The 19198-nt window shown below is 38.5% G+C and overlaps 1 protein-coding gene across 6 annotated transcripts in view; it reads left to right on the top strand.

Moving 5' to 3' along the window:
* The first annotated feature begins 366 nt into the window (after positions 1-366).
* Fbxo38 (F-box protein 38) overlaps positions 367-19198 on the top strand; it is a 47562-nt gene continuing 28730 nt past the window's right edge. For 4 of the 6 annotated variants that reach the window (XM_005380638.2, XM_005380637.2, XM_005380636.2 and 1 more), the window contains exons 1-7: positions 367-477; positions 7698-7887; positions 10736-10869; positions 13394-13557; positions 13763-13928; positions 15986-16123; positions 17138-17275. In XM_005380638.2, coding sequence (XP_005380695.1) covers positions 7760-7887; positions 10736-10869; positions 13394-13557; positions 13763-13928; positions 15986-16123; positions 17138-17275 — 868 coding nt within the window. In that variant the 5' untranslated portion in view covers positions 367-477; positions 7698-7759. Of the gene's footprint in view, positions 478-847; positions 982-7697; positions 7888-10735; positions 10870-13393; positions 13558-13762; positions 13929-15985; positions 16124-17137; positions 17276-19198 lie in introns of those variants that run through there. The other 2 variants (XM_005380635.2, XM_013512294.1) reach the window with 2 other exon arrangements.

The following is a 19198-nucleotide window of genomic DNA, read 5'->3' as shown; positions in this document are numbered from 1 at the left end:
TAACATTAATATCTCTAAGGAGAGCTCTTATCCCAAAAGAAAGAAAAAGGCTGTCAGTTTTAGTTGAATGAATTCTGGAAAATATTTCTATTGGAATTTATTTGCTCTGCAAATGACAAGGTTAGGGGCCTAACGTTTACCGAAGCGCAGAGTACCAGCCTGGCTGAAGAGCAAACCACTAGTTCCGGCGCTTCGGTGTTGGGTTGTTTCCGCCCAGGTGTATTGGTAAAACGAGGAAAAGGACCAGTTTCAGGCAGGCTGCAGTGCCACACTTAACATGGCTGTCATGCCTGGACGCAGTTACCCACACCCAAAATGGAGGTAAAGTGCAGGCCGCGCGCAGCCCCGAATGGCAACACACCGGAATGCCCGAGAGGCGGCGGAAGCGGAAGTGCCTTGTCGCTGGGGGCCTCGGAAAGTGTTTGCGGTGTTGCTCCCTCCTTCTCAACCACAATAACAGACGGAGGGCCGGCGTAGGTGAGGCGGCGGATAAGGGGACGGGACCCAGAGGCGGGAGGTAGAAAGACGGGGGTTGGTGGGGCGGGGCACCTGCGGCCCGATGGGGGGACCCGGGCTCTCAACCGCCTGGGCTGTGGGTCTCTGGCCCCCGCAGGGCCTAGATCTGCGGGGAGAGCTGGGGTCCAACGTGTAGCCCCTGACTTTCTAGGCCTTGCTTTGCGTTTGCACCTGGCCCCGGATCCCGACGTGCTGAGCCGGCTCAGAGCCTCGATTTGCTCCTGAAACGGGAGGCTCGCTTTCGCCCCTCCCCCTCCCGGGGCGTCCCGAATGCCACGATTTGAACGTTAAGTCAGTCGGGGTTTAGGCCGGTAAATGGATTAAGGCCTTTGATCGGCTGTACTGGAGGGATTCCCCGAGCAGAATGCAACGAATAACATCTTGGAGAGGAGCTGCTGCGCTTGAGGATCGGGAGTTTGAGTTTGGGTTCTACCCCGTCCTCCGACTCTCTGTGACCTTGTCCAGGTCCACTACCCTCTCTGTGCCACAACTTGCTTATCTGTGACTTGCACGTGTTGGGTGTCTCCGATGCCCCTGCTAGCTCTGGAAGTTCATATTCTCAGTCCCCCTTTCATGGCGTCTTAGCGATAGACCTGAAAATCATGTCCTTCCTGCTCCCTGCTTATCTAGGAATTAACTGATGAGATATCCACAGTATTTCTTTCCAGATAGGAAGCAGGCCTGCTGTGCCTGGTCATTTAAGGAGATTCCTGTGCGTAAGGAAGTTCTGACCAGAAAACTATGAATCTAAACCAACAGTGAAGTAATTGTAGTGTGAAAAACAGGAACCCTGAGTTTTGTCCTGAAAGTTCCCATTTGCTTGATGATTCACTTGGGGCAAATGCCTTCCTTTTTCTGGACTTGACAGGTCTTATTTGTCAAAGGAAGGTGTTGGATTAGGTCCCTCCTTAATCTTAATCTTTCTGCAGACAACTGAAGGACAAAATAATAGCTCTATAAAGATACAGTTGCGGGGGGGGGGAGTAGAAATTGGAGTGTAGAGGGTACGTATTATTTAATTGTAGATTTAAATACTCGTCCTTATACCTTTTAACTTTCTCTTTGGTAAGTACTAGTTTAGGTGATCTGTAGGACTCTGTACCTTTTTAGCTTAAAATTTGTGGTGGTTCATCTCCGGTGACCTTTTGGAGTAAGGAATATAGAAGTGACTGTTTAGGTGACTGTTTGCATGAGGTATTCAGTTTAACTTTAGTAAAAAAAAATAATAATAGTTATTACAGGAGAAAAAAGAAAGCTAGGTTTCAATAAAATTACGTGGTTAGTGAAATAAAATAGAACTGCTCCTGAAGGTCTGGATCATTGGTTCAGCAATGATACATTCTGCCTGTGGTTTTGGGCAAGCCAGCTCACTTCCCTGGGCCTCACTTTCCTTATCTGTAAAATGGAAGTTTCAACTGGATGATTTCTAGGCCCTGTTGAGGACTGAACTTGTGTGTGTGTGTGTTTCTCTGAGCAGTTTGTTGGATATGGTATGATGTTTCTTTAGGCAAGATACTGTGTCCGAGGCAGATCTATAATATCTTCTGTTAACATTAATTAGGTAACATGCAAGATTCCTTAGATATAACAAGCTGAAGCCAGTAGAAACTAACAAAAGACATTAAAAACCTGAAGGGTAGGGAAGCCTGACCAGAGAGAATCATTGAGGTCTTTGGGAAGTTTTAACTGGGAGGAGAGTTCTCTTGGTGAGAGTAGTGAAAAATAATTGGAGTTGTACAGAATTGCAATGTCAAAGGTAAGAAATGTGGTAGATTTTGCCTGTTCTCTGAGGCTACTAGCTTCATGGGGAGAAAGACTTTGCACCACCTACTGGATGGATGGTTAGAGTAAACAAGTAAACTACTAGTAAATAAGAAAGAAAGGAACTTTTCAAGAGAATTGACATTGGTTTTATAGAATGAAAAATTGACTCAGAATTTTGAAAATTTTATAAAAGAATATATCCCTGAGTTTAGTTGCAAGATAAGTTGATTTCTCTTTCCTGAATTAAATGCGTAAGAAACAAGCATATGCTCCAGAGTGCCTAATGCAATCTGTCTAAAGGAGTAATTAGTAAAATATGTCTGCTATGGAAGAGATGGTTGACAAGATAGAACAGGTATAAGGTTTTTAGTTGTGATAAGTTTAAAGAAGAGTAAGAATTTTTATAGATGTCAGTAAACTTTTAAAATTTTTAACCATAGTATTAAAATGTGAAAATATTTATGATGGAAGTACAGAATTAAAAGGAAATTTTGCAAATGAGGAAATGTTGATGCTTTGATATAAGAAGTGGAGATACCTTTCAACATTAAATGTTAAAAGATGTAATTTGGGGAGCAACCCAAATAAATTGATAGGGTAATACAGTTTCATTTGGGATAATGCAGATATTTGAACTGGCAGGAAATAGAGAAAAGTACTTCCTAAAGCAATTGTGTTCTTGAAGGACTTTGATTTAAAGACTGCTCATAAGCAACTCAGGCTTTGAACATGAGAATAAAACTAATGCTTTCTGTGGTTAAGGTCTACCAGACAGGCAGCCATGGAATGGCTATAGGATACTCAAGTGACTATAGTTTACTGCGTGGGAGCCTAAATTAGATGGACCACAAACCCTAATTTGTGAAGAAGGGTGTGGTCAGAGGCTGCTGTCAGAGCATCCTGAAGCCCGTCTCCAAGCATTGAGGCATCACTTTGGAATGCAGGGTGACAGCTGCAGTGGCAGAAGACTTGATGTTGGGTTGTGGAGTGTGTGCAGGAAAGCCCGAATCTGAGCCTGAGTTTTGACATTTGTATGTGACCTTGGGCAGGTGATCCTTTCTGGCTCAGTTTGTCCATCTGAAAATTTAAGGAGCCAGTGTTGGATAGGGAGCTCTAGATGTCTGGGAACTCTCTGAAATTACATTGGTAATTCTGCTTTCAGGAGCCTGGAGAGAGGATGTGTAACTTTCGTCATATTCTCAGATGTGTTTGGCGTCTACCAAAAATTAACTGTGTGACAAGATAGTTTCTGGGGACTCCTTCAACTTTTAACATTCTCAGATTGATTCTGCAATTCTACCAGAGTGACATTTCTTTGAGGTTGAAGAATCTGAGCCTCCACAATTTGCTAATCATTGAAATAACTTGGTGCCGCAAAATACAAAATCCAGTCTAAAAATTAAAGTGTAGGGTGTATGTTCGGGCTACTAAATAGGACCCACATATTTATATTTGTGCATTACTTATATTCATCTTTCCTTCACTTCCCATGACTACTAGGCCTCCTCTTCATCTTTCTCCACCCCTGGTAACTAATATTTCTTTTCTTTCCTGCTCTTTTAACGTGCTACTGTGATGGACTTTGCTTATTTTCTTGAGTTTTTCAAGGGAAGGTAGAATGAGATTTTAGAGAAAGGGGTGGAAAAAAAATAGAAAGCTGGTTAAGACCATTTTCTCGTTTTCTTGCTTGTTTTATCCCTGTCCCACTGAAAAGAAATCAAGAGAGACTATACCTGGGCCTTTGCTCGAGATGCTTGGTGTTTTCTTGTACAAGGAAACCGAAGCAGTATTCCCTAGTGCCTGGGATGGAATGTTCAGCATATCCTAGTTGGGTATTTCTCTTAAATGAAGATGATGCTAGCTTTAGTCCAAACTATTTTGTTGTCCTTTGGCAAGAGTGGGAATGAGGGTAAATAAGTGATACCTTTAGCGAGGAAGCTTTTTATCTCCTGAACATTTCCGGAGGCAGCGACTTGGACTACAGAGGGCTGGTGGACATCTATCAGGTTGTACAACCTGTGGTCAAGCTATACATAGGATTAAGAGCTTATCTTTACTCCAGTTTTCATCCCCACCAAAGGCTTACATGGAGGAGTCCTCCTCTACTTGCCAAATAGATACCTACAAGATCAAGTCTTCAATTCTAGGCATTATAAAGAAATATGAATACCATCTTAAAATCTTGTTACCCCTGCTAACTAGGCTTTTTGGTAGTTAGCATTACGTCAGACTGTAGGTCAGTTAGATTTTTGTTGGTTTGCTGGAGACCTGAACTTTGTATAGTAACATTTCTGTGAGTAAATATTTTTTTAAATACTTCACAAGTGAAATTTTGTAAACTTAATGATACTTAAGGTGTCAGTAATTTAGAAAAATTGTAGGTGTAGGTTGTACACTCAACTACTAAACATGACTCACAAAGCTACAACATGGTAAAATAACAAAGAATAATCAAACATGAAATCATAAGAGGAAGGTGTTAGTTATTAAGTCTTGTGAATTTGGTGAAACAAAAAGAAGGGCTAAGAACATCATCTCTAAAGGGTTGTCAGAATTTGTGTGTGTGTGTTTACCCGAAGAGTCTGGGAACTTCCACCTGTTTTCTTTAGGTTTTCATTTTTTCGTATTCCAACCAGACGCTAAATACAATTGGTAAGCACTGGTTTTACTCTGAAGGAGCAAGACCATTCAGATTTACTCTCTGTGTTCTTAAAGCTGAAGTGTGTGCTAAAATACAATAGAGGTCTGATTGGAATCCATTCGTAGGTGGATTAGTCAATGCCGATGAATAGTTTTGTTGAGGCTTTTGCGTGCTAGAAGTAGCCGTTTGTTAAATGTGTTATTGAAGTAGATGGATTGCATTATCATTAGTGTTATAGAATCATTGCTGAGATCAGTGAGTGTTATAGGAAACAGTGCTCATGGAAGTGTGACATGGTTGGTAGTGTCTGCCGTAGCTAATTAGTTTTCTCATTAGCTGTTAGATGCCTATGGAATAATGGAAAGTTGTATGGATATACACCAGACAGTTTAGGATTTATTATGAGAAGAGGCAAGATGGAGGCAAAAATGAGATCCTTTTCATGGCAGAAAAGACGAAAGCACAACACAGATTACTGTGGAGACACGCAAAGTTCTACAGGAAGCACAGATGGAGTTAGTAGAAGTCTTTGGAGGAGATCAAACATTTAAACTAGATTTTGAAGGTCAGTTAGTAGTTCTTATGCCAAAAAGGGGGAGGAGAAGGACATTCCAGCCACTGTTAATAGCTTATTAAGAAAGACCAATGTTTGGTGAGATGGAGTAGATAGTGGTGCTACTGGAGTGAGAATACTGAAGAGCAAATGGTGTGCATGGAAGGATGAGATGGAGTCTTAGTTACTTTTCTCTCTTTGCTGAGACAAAATATCTGAAGACCAAAATTAAGGAAGCAAGGTTTATTTAGCTCACAGTTTGTGAGGTTTCAGTCCATAATCAGCTGGCTCCAAGGCTAGGTGGTATGGCCCCAGGGCAGCTGTTCCAGGAAGACAGCAAAGCAACAGAAGCAGAAAGGAGGGGAAAGAGCCAGCCTCCTTTCCTCTTATATTGCAGGCAGGCTAGGAGCCACACCATCTCCCTGCAGTCCGCTCCCACAGGCTCAGGATGTTTACAGAATAGAGACCCTGGCCCCCTGCTGAGTCACTTAGTTACATTAAACTTCTCAGGTTGACACAGTGTATCAACCATTACAGCTGGGAAGAGGGCTTGGGACTAGCAGGGAAAGATTTATCATCTAGAAGCCAGGATTTCTTGTAAGCTAATGTTTTAAATTTGTTTTGCTTATTAGTTTTCTAAAGAAATATAATACTCAAGGCTAATCTAAAAATTTTAAGCAATGCAAGAGAATATGAAGTGAAAAATAAGGGCTTTTGCTCTCTTTTCTGTCAGTCCTCACTCCTCAGAGGAAAGCGCTATTTTGTCACGGATCTTTTTAGAAATGCTGTGTCCACACACAGTTCTAAAATTGTGTTTCTTAGGCTTCCCGTGTCATAGGTGATTAAAAGCAACAGCCTGAGGAGTGGGTTGGGGAAAGACAAGGAGGCTGATATCTGCAAAAATAAGACCGTACACTATAATCTGTCAGTGAGGGAAGAGACCAGAACACACACATAGACAGGCACCAGAACATGAGCGTTCACTTAGCTTAGCAGTTTCCTCTCATTTACTGCTGCAGCAAAGGAACCCCAAGAGCACCAAGCATTTTAGTACCCTCTACCCAGCTAGTGTCCACCTTCCCTTCAGAAGGACTGGAGCTGTTGCAGTGTGGTAATGCCACTGACTTTTGTAGCATTTCTATGGGTTCCAATCATGCTGTGAATTCAGAGCCCTACAGGTAGTTCAGACTCCTCTCCATCCTTTTGCTTATCACCTTCTGCACCCTCACACTTTAGTTTTGTTTCAGTTCCTTATTAGAACAAAGCTCTTTCCCAGTGTGAAAGAATGCATGCGGTTTGCACCTTCAGGGATGCTTTGCTTTCTTCCCTATTCCCTTTTACATTGTCAATTCCTGCTTTTCCTGTTGATCCCTGCTCAGTCCTTTTTCCATAGGAAACCCCAGACTCAGGCTCCCTTGTCATAGGCCACTGTTTACTTTCTTTATAGGACTTACCGCAATTTGTAATTTCAAGCAGATTTGCATGGCTGTTTGATTATCTGTTTTCACTTGCCTCCAGGGTTCTTTGTTCACATTGCTAGACCCACAGTAGACATTTGTAATAAGGACATGGGATTTGAGGGCCATCTGCCTGTGACATCTGTCCCCCCCATTGATCACCAGGCTTGATTTAGTTGAACTGGCTGGCCAGGCAGGTGTCCCCTTGCTCCCTCACCACTCGGGCATCCCTCCTGAAGCTGCATGCTAGGTTGAAGAGGACAAAACCACCCAATAGAGGAGGACTGTTTCCTCGGTCAGGGGTGTATGAGCAGCTGTGCTCCCCTGCTAGAACCTCCAAATAAGCTCTCAAAATAAGTACATGAAGCCATGCCTAAATTAATGAAAATTTAAATGAACTTCCTTTCTGCTGTCAACCTATGCCTGCTTTTTCATCTATGATATCTTCCTACTAAGGAGACCAACATTTCATAGAAACTGTTTTATCTGGTCCGCTATTATTAAAATACTTCTGCTTTGACGATTGAGTCCTTTTTTACTTTTTTTTTGGAAACTTGGTCTCACTATGTAGTTCAGGGTGGCTTTGAACTCACTGTGTAGCCCAGGCTGGCCTTGAGCTCCTGGTGATCCCTTACTGAGTGCTGGGATTACAGACATGCACCGCCACAGCTGGTTTATAAACACTGTTTTGCATAGGTTTTAATAGAGGTGATTTTGGGCTTGGGCTTGGTGTATTGGTTTATTCTGTTCTCTGCTTGCTTTTCAGGGCTTTGAACCCAAATAACCAGGAAAGGAGATTTGCTTTTTGATACTAGAGAGAACACAGCAATGGGGCCACGAAAGAAAAGTGTTAAAACTTGTCTCGTCAATAATGAAATCCCAGAGGAAGTGATACCAGATGAAACAAAGGACTATATGAATCAGCTTTCACATGAAGTACTTTGCCATATATTTAGGTAAGATTTTGTTAGATTGAATTCCCACTTACCTGGAATGTAAAAGAGCATACCGTAGTTCTCTGCTTTTTAATGTGGTAGCCATTAGCTCTATGTAGAGTTTAAATTTAAATTATTTGAGAGGCTAAGGCAGGAGGATCTCAAGTTCGTAATAAAGTATATGTCCATAAAGAAAGTGGAAATTCATGCTCAGTTGCATTAGTTGGTGTTTCAGGTGCTTAGCAGACAATATAGAAATACTTGCATATAAACGTGAAGCAGTATTTCTGACCTTTTCTAACCATAACCTATAGTGGGAAACCTATTTTGTTGCACATATACATACGTAGAAGGTTTTGTGAGGGAGGGGGTAGTAGCTAAGCAGTAGATGCTTTATTCGCTTGTGCAAAGCCCTGGTTCCATTCCTGGTACTACCAAAAATAAAGATTTGTGAAAAAATACCCATTGTACTATATGCAGTGTCTACATTAAAATTGTTTTGTTATTAATATACATTTTTTAAAAAACAAACTTTTAGAAATTATGTTTTACTTAAACTCCATTATAACAGCAGATATGTGAATGAAGATAAATTTTGCCATTCTAGCTTCTGTTGCTTTCTTTTTATAGTCTTTATCACATTATTCAAATAAATAAAGTCTAACAGTGTGAATCTCTAGAGACCCAGGTTAGAATTAGAGACCCAGGTTAGAATCCTAAGCTTACCATATACTAGCTGTGGGCCAGTAATAGATATAAAGGTATTATAAGAATTCTATGAGATAGTGCTTTTGAAGCACTCATTGCAATGTGTAACATAAATGCTTCTTCAGTTAGTAATTTTATTCATATTGCTCTGTGGTATCTATAATTACTGTTATAGTCAATGCTTTCTGTCCTTTTGAATGTATGCACAGTGTGACATACTTACCATTTCCTTTGTTATCTGACATAGGGATTTTTCCAGTTTTTCTCTTTACTGTAATTATAATTGAAATTAAAATTTCTAAGCATTTGAATTTTTTGAATTTTTTTACAGTCTTTACCTAGAAAAAGTTTGCATTAGTAAGATGCAAACTTCTGTACAGAGCTATGAAATTTTTAGTATGTTGAATTTTTTACAAAGTACTGGACATAGTGATGATAGAGTTATTTTAAAGAACCTCGGGTACTTTAGTTTTGTTTTCTAATATACATTTGTGTTACTCTTTATCTTCTACAGTTTGTTATTTTGTGACATATATAGTTTTTGTTCAGTTCTGTCTGAGAGTCAAAGGCCCAATTAAAATAATAGGTTTTTTTAATAGTTTAAAGTTTTAATGTAAAGTAGATTTGGTGTTGATGAAGATAGCTAGTCAGGTAGGGAAACAAAGGAACGTGGACTCTGTAGATTCAAATACTTGTGGTAAAGTAGTGTTTAATAGTGATATCACACCTACATACCACTTGAAGAAAGAGATAAAAGCAAGTCTTCATTTCTTATGTTACAATTAAATTGTAAATTAATTGAAGAGTTAAATAATAAAGCCATTATAATTCTGAAAATGTATAGATAAAATTGTTTTTAGAGTGGATGTTAGAAATTGTTCAACGATCATTGTGTGCTATATACATCTATTGAATTCTCCTACTGTATCCTATAAAGATGTACAAATATGTCTCGGTAAAAATACTTTTCAACTGTTAGGATGTATTATGAACAAATCAGACTATTTTAAGTTGAAAGTAGGTGAGATAACATTTTGCAGTTGAACAGAATATTCCAGTGGAAGAGGTAAAAACAAGCAGAGGATCTTATCCTGGTTCTAATGAGGAAAACATAACATTGGCAGAATGTAAGATGGACGTTGTGCCACATGACTGTAATCCCACCAATCTGGGAAGGTAGGGCGAGAAGATCATAGTTTGAACCCAGCCGGGCCACTTATTGAGACTCAGTCCATGCCCTTTTCCCACTGTACCTCGATATGTGACTTTTTGCAGGCTCAAGTTTCTGGCCCAATTTCATTGCCTGCAAAATGGAATAAAAATAGTGTCTGCCAGATTAATGATTCTGGCAGATAATGGAAGATAACACTCATCTGGAATTTGAAGATATTATAATGAAAGGATTATGTACAGAGGTATAGAGAGGGTTGAATGAAGCAGTAAGGCAGGTTGAGAGACTCTTCACGGAGACAAGTGGCCTCAGAAAGCCAGCATTGCTACCTCTAGCCCTCTCTCTGGCACTTCCCAATAGCAAAGTCAGCTGTAAGACTTGAGAAGGGTTGTATGACTTAATTGACTGGTCCAAGGCCACAAGGACATGGTGGAAGGGCCTGGGCACAGTAGCTGCCCGTTGCAGGACACCCAGGAAGCGGAGAGGGAAGAGCTGGTGAGGGAGAAGCACCCTTCTAGGTCATGTGCCCAGTGACTGCCTCTTCCAGCCTTGTCCTACTCCTAACAGCAGGGCAGCTGTGAACCCGTGGGAGGATTAGTCCACTGATGAGTGTATTGTCCCTGTGATCCAGTCACTTTCCTAAAGCCCCTCTTCTGAACAGGGGGACATTTCATTCTAGATCTAAGCCATAATATGCACTGGTGTTTTTATCTTCTGTCTTTTCCGTTTTGTTTTTAAATTTTCTTTGCCCAGGAAAACCTTTTTTAAAAGAAGAAAAGTTTTATTAAATACCCAATGCAGAGAGTTCAACACTTTGGATACTTAAGTATTGCTGACAACCTGTTAAACCTATATGATCTAGGCAAGTTAGCCATAAAGCCCTGTGAGATCTCATTTCATTTGAAGGGTAGGAGAATGGAGGAAGGAAAAAAATGGTAAAAGGAAGTATGTACCTACTTGATAAATATGAGTTTCTTTCTCTCACAAAAGGTACCTCCCTCTGCAGGATATCATGTGTATGGAATGTCTTTCCCGGAAGCTAAAGGAAGCAGTGACACTGTATCTGAGAGTTGTGCGGGTCGTGGATCTCTGCGCAGGGCGTTGGTGGGAATATATGCCAAGTGGTAAGTACATTTAGCCTGTAAGGTACAGTAGAGCCCTATGGGAGAGGGACAGTGATTCCATAAAATGTGCCACTTTGTCTTGAGAAAGATTGTCTAAGGCACCTTATTTGTAAGAAGGTTGGAATTTATCCAAATGTTCACATTGGCTGTAGGTGGGTAAAATGCATTTTCCCTCAAGCTTTACTGTTTTAGTAGTTTCTTGTTTTCATTTCCTAAGCCTTAAGTAACTAAACATCGATTGGATACTTACTAAGCACTTGATCAACTAAATACCTATGTGTCTTATTAGACAGTGTGTCCTGTATTCTTTGGTGTAGGTTTTCTGGTAAATAGTAATGTTCTCCATCATAGATTTCCTCTACACTCTAATGTCACTCTTAGTTAAATATTTTTCCACTACTCTAAAGTTACTTAAATAGGGCACAGAAATGGTATTTCTGAGGCTTACATTTCTTACATTTCTTTAGTTGTTTTTAAAAGCCTGCATTAGCTATACATGATGTTACAGGTCTGTACGTAATTGTAAGCACTCAGGAGCCGGAGGCAGGTGGCTTGCAAGTTCAAGGCCATCCTGGGCAACTTAGCAAAAGTCTGTCTCAAAATAAAAAATAAAAAAGATCTGGGGATGTAGCTCAGTGGTAGAGCACTTACCAAGTGTTTGCGAGCAGCAGAGCTCAATCTCCAATTAAAAAAAAAACGAAACAAACTTAACTAGGTCTTAGATACACTCAAATCTGAGTTCTCCGGTTACTCAGAATTAGCAGCCTAATCTACAGCGGATGACCTCAGAGACAGTCAGGAAAGAAAATTGATGACTTTAGCTAAGCAAAACACCTCTAAAAGGGAAGAATTAAAAAGGCCAATCAGATATTCCTTTTGGTTAATGCCAGTGCATTAATTGGTGTAGTTTACTGTTCAGCAGTTTAGAAACATTTCTGATCATCCTTTTCCTACCCTGTCCAGATCATGAGACTTTGAAAATCTGAAGAGGCTGAGAGGGTTGAAAAACTAAGCAAAACAAAACAAGTCTTAACAGAAATGCAGGGCTGAGGAGAAAATTGTCTCATTCTGCAAGACCAAACACACCAGCAGTAGGGTACTAGAATATTATGCAATTTGGGGTCTTATGCTTTTCAACTCTTACCAGTTAGCCAGGGTGAAGAATACTGCACATACCTGAGAGCAGAACTTACCTTGGTGGAGACATACCATGGCTATCTTTAAATACCTAACAAAACCACCTAAGGGAAAGGGATTCCTCTCATTCCAGAGAGTGGTCATTTAAGCATAAAGACAAGAATTAAGGCACTGTCAAAATGATTATCCTACTCTATTAGATTTACTCTTGTAGATGTTAAGTGAGCAAGAGTGCTGGAGGTGGAATTAATGCTCTGTAGAGACAGAACATCTCTCAAGGTGGGTGGTCCAATCTTAGTATTGACAACTACATCCTGAACAAATTAGAGAAGAATCAGTGCACATGGTTCTGATACGTACCTGTAAACCCAAGCCTTTTCATTTCTACCAAGAATATTAAAGAGAAGTGGAACATTCTCTAGCCTGAGATCAAACTATCCTTTCATGATTATCACCTTGCCTGTTCTCAGGAGTTCAGTATTTTATGGTTTATACATGGAATTTTTTGGAGTCTCATACCATCTGTGTAAAGAAAGTAGAACTTTCCCATTTGCGATGAGAGGCAATGTGTAAGGTACAACAAAAGAAGATAGACTTCAGTAGTGTACTGACTTGGTAGAATTCTAAAACTGCCACGTGGTAGCTCTTAAACTCTTAAACTCTCAATTTCATTATTTACATTTGTAAATGGAGTGATAACTTTTATTTATGTATGAGAATAAGTGGAAAAATGCTTCAAATGGTTCATTTCCTAAAGATTACTTTACAAGAGAGTAATTAAAACTGCTAAGATTACAGGCATAAAGTAGTCTGCAAGGTCACTTTTTACACTTCGCTTTTGTGATTCTCAGTTAGCAGTTCGGTAGTAGCCCTGTACAAATAGAATAACTGTTGAAAACTATGGTACTTAAGATTTAGTCATTTGAGCCTTCATTTGATTTTTGAGAGTTAATAGTTTTGTCATGAACGAGCAGACAGTTGGCTTTCAGGCACCTTCCATGGCCCGGTAATAGATAAAATATCGTCTGTGTGACACTAGTCTCCCTGCTTTTTCAGCCAGTAGCTCGTGCTGCAGAAGTCATTTGGCTTTCTCTGCTCCCATCCTGTTGATTCCTTGCAGTGAGCACAACTCCCTCAGAAGGCAATAAGAAATTTAAAACCTAATTCAGAGTATGTAGAGTGTCTTACACATTTCCTGTGTCACAGAAGGAATCTATCTTCTGTTGGAACCATTTGTTCAACTCTCATGTTAACTAACCAATGCTAGTTAACATTTATGAAAAGTTTAAAGGGGAATTTAAAAAAAATTTGATAAAAATTACAGTACCTAGTAGATATTCATGAACAGAAAGCTGCACTTGGCTCTAAATGCTTCTGAACTTCTCAGGCTTCACAGATTCCAGTTTCCTCACACTTTTGAAGAAGATGCCAGATGTGGAACAGCTATATGGCCTTCACCCTCGATACCTGGAGAGACGAAGAGTAAGGGGCCATGAAGCTTTTAGCATTCCAGGGGTCCTAGAAGCTTTACAGGCATGCCCAAACTTGGTGGTGAGTGCATCTCATGTTTTGATGTCAACTGGCTGGTGATACTAATGGAGCAAAAAAATAATAGAACCTGTTTACTCATAGTACATACTAACCACAGCAAACTTTTAAGTTGCATTGCCTACTTAGTGTCTTGTGATGCAAAAATAGAAGTGTTGAATGTTAATTGAAAAGCCTTTCTTATGCTTGCTTTGATGCTATTTTCTAGGGTGTGGAAACATCACATTTGGAGTTAGTAGAATCCATTTGGACATATATGCCACATGTTCATATTTTGGGGAAATTTCGTAATCGTAATGGAGCATTTCCAATTCCTCCTGAAAATAAACTGAAAATTCCTATAGGAGCGAAAATTCAAACTTTACACTTAGTTGGTGAGTGTTATTTCCTGAGTCACTTGTAACTCCTTGGAATGCCACATAACTGAATATTTACTAAAAAGGAATAATGAGAATTTTAGAGATGGTTTGTTGATTGATGATGGAAAAACAAAAACAAAAAAACAGTGCTTGTTAAATTTGTATAACAATTCAGGCTTGTCATTAAGACCCTGCAGGGGACAACGGCACTTTATTTTTTTATTTTTATTTTTTTTGGGTTTTTTCCGGTACCAGAAACCGAACTCACGACCTTGCGCTTGCCAGGCAGGCGCTTTGCCGCTGAGCTAAATCCCCAGCCCCGACAACGGCACTTTATGATCAATCTATTTCTTTCTTAAAGATAAATATTTTTTGAAAGTTTTGCTTTGTTTTGTTCCGGTGAGTCAGAATCCTGCCCTTAGTTTTCTAATATCTGCCTCTTGGTCCTAGTTCTGCCCTCTAGAGGTGGGTTCTCTCATACAGTTTTTTGGAGATGATGGAAATGTCCTATATTTGTAATATGACATGGGATATGCAATGTGTCTACTCAAACTGAGGTGGGTTCTCTCATACAGTTTTTTGGAGATGATGGAAATGTCCTATATTTGTAATATGCCATGGGATATGCAATGTGTCTACTCAAACTGAGGAACCCAATTTTTATTTTATGTTTATTTAAATTTAAATAGCTAGATATAAGTAGCTGCTACTTTATAACAGAGCTTAATCTAGAACATCACCATAAAAAAACTTAGTTGTTTACTTATGTGTATATTCTCTATGCAAAAAAATATTAGCACGTGTTCTTCAACCCACAACCAGCAGAAAACTCCTGCTACTTAAGTTTGTCCCTAAAACATGGAAATAGTGTGGTCTTATTCCAAAAATGTTTAGTTTGCATAAGTCACAGTGTATATTCTCTATCTAAATATTATTTGAAATTCTCCAAAATGTCAACTGAAATTAAATAAGGGCAGACATTTTTCTAAAATTTAATTTGCTATCTTTAGCTTAGATTTCTTAACGGAGTTTTTGGGGAGCCCTACTAATACAGTTTGATTTTATATATTTATTTATATTTTATTCACTATATGTATAGGTTGTATGCTATGTTTCAAACATTATTCTTGGTATTAGGGATGTTCCAAAGCACTGGAAATTTGTGAAACCGGGTCAGATAGTGAAAGAGGGGCATCGGGAATGATAAGGACTAATATACACAACTAAGGAAAAAACACTAAAGATATCTAGCAGCCCTTCATTTATACGATAAAGGAGTGATCCTGATTAGGGACTGCAGAATCTTTAGTTTATAATATAAGCTTTTTAAGATCAAAGGCCACTTTTATGTCTTTCTTTATTTTTCACATTGCCTCTCATAATTCATTGCAAATATTAAGTTATTAGGAAGTTTAATCGAAACATGATAATTTATATAATTGATTCAAGAGCTTAACACTGTGATGGTGATAAAGTGAGTCAATCAGTATTAACAGGGACTGGGTAACTGTGTCCCTTTTTTATAGACCAGTGTTCCAGGAAAATGTGGGCTAGACATAGGGTTAGCTAGCTTTGGATATGTCTGACCTGGCTACCTTAGGGCTCCTAATCAGTATAACAGTAGTACATCTTCAGAGTAGCTGCTAAACTTACCTTAGTGAATTCTGCACCTTGCATCTTAATCTGAACCTCATTTTCTCTACTTTTCTTTCTTTGATCTCATCCCAGTTTTTCTCATCTTTACAGTTTTGCTTTCAGTAACCTACTTTCATTTCATGTCTTCTGAGTAAATGTATCCTGGAAGAGTTGCAGCATTATGAGAAAAACTTATATATGATGTGAAACTACTTTTTAAATCTTTTTCTAAAACATTAAAGTAATAAACTAGTGTTTGCAAGCCTGTTTTAAATAAACCAAACTTGATGGACTTTATGTGATTTGTTGGAATAAAATTCCCCTTGAGAGGTGAATTGTCAGTTTGAAAAGTAAACTTCTAAGCTTACATACAGAGTACAGAGTATGTTTTGTAATTTTCTTGTTATCCTTTTTCTTTCCTGGTATATGTGCTTCAGGGGTGAATGTTCCTGAAATTCCTTGTATCCCAATGCTCAGGCACCTTTACATGAAGTGGGTAAGACTCACTAAACCACAGCCGTTTAAAGACTTCCTTTGCATCAGCCTAAGAACTTTTGTCATGAGGAACTGTGCAGGTAATGGTCATGATTATGGCGGAATTAAACATACTCTTCTAAAAATACTCTAAAGCAAACTCCATAGCTACAGTGTGATAAAATTATATTATGCTATTATTGCATGTGTTTTATAACTTAGCTTGTGAAGATAAAAGAACATTTTGTTTTAAAGACATTAGAAACATGATTTGTGTTTGATATTGGCAAAAAAATACAGCAACAGAAATGGTAGACTATCTAGGTATTCCCTAGAAATATGTTTTCAGATTTTAGTCTGCTTTCTTTGTCTCTGGTCTCTTAATTATCTCCCTGTCAATAGTTGTCTGACCTAATCAGCCTTAAACTGCATTTATGGTATTTCTGACTCCTTTCCAAGGTACACCTTCTTTTCTAGTCACAGCTGCCTATTCTGACAGTTACATGACTTTCTTGTCAGTGCCTTTTCTTATATTATTACTGTTTTATCCTGAGTTATTTACCTCCGTCTTCTTATATATATATACTTCAGGGTCTTCCCTTCCACCTTACTTTTTTATCTTCTCCTATTTTCTTTTTTGTGGAATATAGCAGATTTTATTTTGATAGATTCTGCTTCCTGATTCTTTTGTCATTATTCATGTTCTGTCTCCATGTCAGTTGCAGGCCACTGATGAACGGGACCGTGTCTTTTATGGTCTTCCGTAGTGTCTAGTACAGTACTGGGCAGATGAGAGAAGTTTAGGTGGTTGAGCTGTTACTTAAGGATCACATTTTCATTTTGGCTTTTTCCCCTTAGTTTTTTTGAGCTCATAAGTATTGGACTTCAGTGTATTTATAAGAAACACTACGTATATCCACTATTACTAAAAATACTTTATGCTGAATAAGTGCATGGCTAACAACCTAACACTTTCTTTTATGAGAATTACAGATCACACAGAGTTAAAAGTTTTAAGACACAGTTCATAAATTGCTCATTCTAGTCGTTGATTTGAAAATTCATCTTTAAGGCAGTTTGCATTGTTTCATTAAAGACTTTTTTTTTCTCCCCAGGGCCCACAAATTCCTTAAAATATGTTCCGTTAGTAACAGGCTTATCCTCTGCCCGAAACTTGGAACACTTAGAAATGGTTCGTGTTCCTTTCCTTGGAGGTCTTATCCAACATGTAGTTGAAGACAGTTGGAGATCAGGTATCTTTGTTTCTTCAGTTACTAAATATTTTAAAAATTAATTTTAAACATTCATTAAGCTTTTGTTTAACTTCTCTTACAAATCTTTTTAGAAAGAACATACTTGTCAGCAATTGCATTTTGGAGAATAAATATCCATGAGCATAGGCTAGTATTCATTTCCTTTTTACGCATGCTAAAAACTTGTTAAAATCAATAGTAGCATTAATAAAGCATGTTTTTTGGTTTGCTATTACATATTACTTAATATAATACCTTTTATTGTATTGGGAATTATAGAAATAGAAGCAAGGATTTCTAGTACCCTTTGGTGATAAGAGGTAGGATTTGGACACCGTCAGCCTCCAAAAAGAACTCAATCATTGATAGTATTGATGTTCAATATTTGTTTAATAGTTTATAGTACGTAAAATGTTCTTATGCCTGTCTTTGGATATTGTGTCTATCCATCAGGTGATGACTTTTTATTTTTTTTTATTTTTATTTTTTCTGATACCAGGAATTGAACTCACGACCTTGCGCTTGCCAGGCAGGCACTGTGCCACTGAGCTAAATCCCCAGCCCCAGATGATGACTTTTAAAAGAAAAATATTTAATTTTTAGGACCTTTAGCTATAGCTGTATAATGATAAGTACAGCTAGTCTTTGTACTGCGAATCATCTTATTTCCAAAAGAAAGTTTTGCTGGATAGAAAATAGTTGAAAACTAAAACTCTAACATTGGTTACATAAGATAAAATGGATAACCCTCCTTAAGTGTTATTGGTAATAAATAGACATATGTCTGTATGTCTATAGTTATAAATGTCTATATGTCTATAGTTAACACTAGTAAAATTATAATAAAGAGTAAGTAGTACATAATGTAGAGACTTTGTCAGTTAAATCTGGACTAAGTGTACTTCATTACATTGAGTCAGTGGGGTCGAACAGGTTCCGTCCAGACCAATAGCATTGTCACAAGCAAGAGAATAAGAGTCAGAGAGGAAAAGAAGGCCACAGAGGCCCATTCACTGGAGACAAGACCTAGAGAGAGGTGTCAGAAGCTAAGCAAGGTCCCAAAAAAGAAACAGACTTTTTCTTTCTTAGTTTGTATGTAAGTAGGACCCTACTATGCCTAATGTTATTCTAAGGAGTCAGCATTTCTCACAAAAATCAACGCCAGATGGTCCAAATAGGAAAAGTGAAAGTTAAAAACTTTCATTTTTAAAAATGTCTTACCTTGGTAGGCAGAGATGTTTTGTGGGGGCATTGGGTATCAAACTCAAGATAATTAATTACCCAAGCTTGCCAAGCAGGTGCTGTTCCCCAGAGCTATATCATCAGCCTTAGGCAAAGATTTGACCACATTTAGATTAAAATTTTTAGTGTGTCAAAGGGCATGATTAAGAGGTAGAAAGCCAAGCTCTTCAGCAGGAAAAGTTCTTTGAATACAGACATCATATATGGGATGGTGTTGAGAATGCATAAAGAATTCCCAAAATTAGTAAGAAAAAGGAATACAACCCAGTAAAAAAACAAAGAGAAAAGACTTGATTAGAAAATCTCTCACATAGGAGGTTATCTGTATGTCCAATAAACATGGAAAAATGAGTTTTATTAAGCATTATAGAAATGCAAATTAAACCCTCATGTGAGCTATAAGTGCAGACATTGCTACCAATATGTGACTGATAGGAAAAAGACAAGCAGTGTAGTTGGCTAGAATGTGAGGGAACAACAGGACCTTTTTATATATTGCTGGTGAGGGTATAAGTTGATACAAGGCCTTTAAAATACTACTTGGCAATGTCTGTTCAAATCAGCCATACACATAACAAGTTGCACTCCTGGCTCTGAACCCAACAGAAGTACATACATATGTTCACCAGTAGTTGTGTTCAAGATTGTTCATAGAGGCACTGTGCCTAACAGATGCAAAAT

This window comes from Chinchilla lanigera, unplaced genomic scaffold, assembly GCF_000276665.1.
Source record: "Chinchilla lanigera isolate Chin_1 unplaced genomic scaffold, ChiLan1.0 scaffold00014, whole genome shotgun sequence".
Taxonomy (NCBI): domain Eukaryota; kingdom Metazoa; phylum Chordata; class Mammalia; order Rodentia; family Chinchillidae; genus Chinchilla; species Chinchilla lanigera.
The sequence above is the reverse complement of the archived record's forward strand: the minus strand, read 5'-3'. Positions and strand labels throughout refer to the sequence as shown.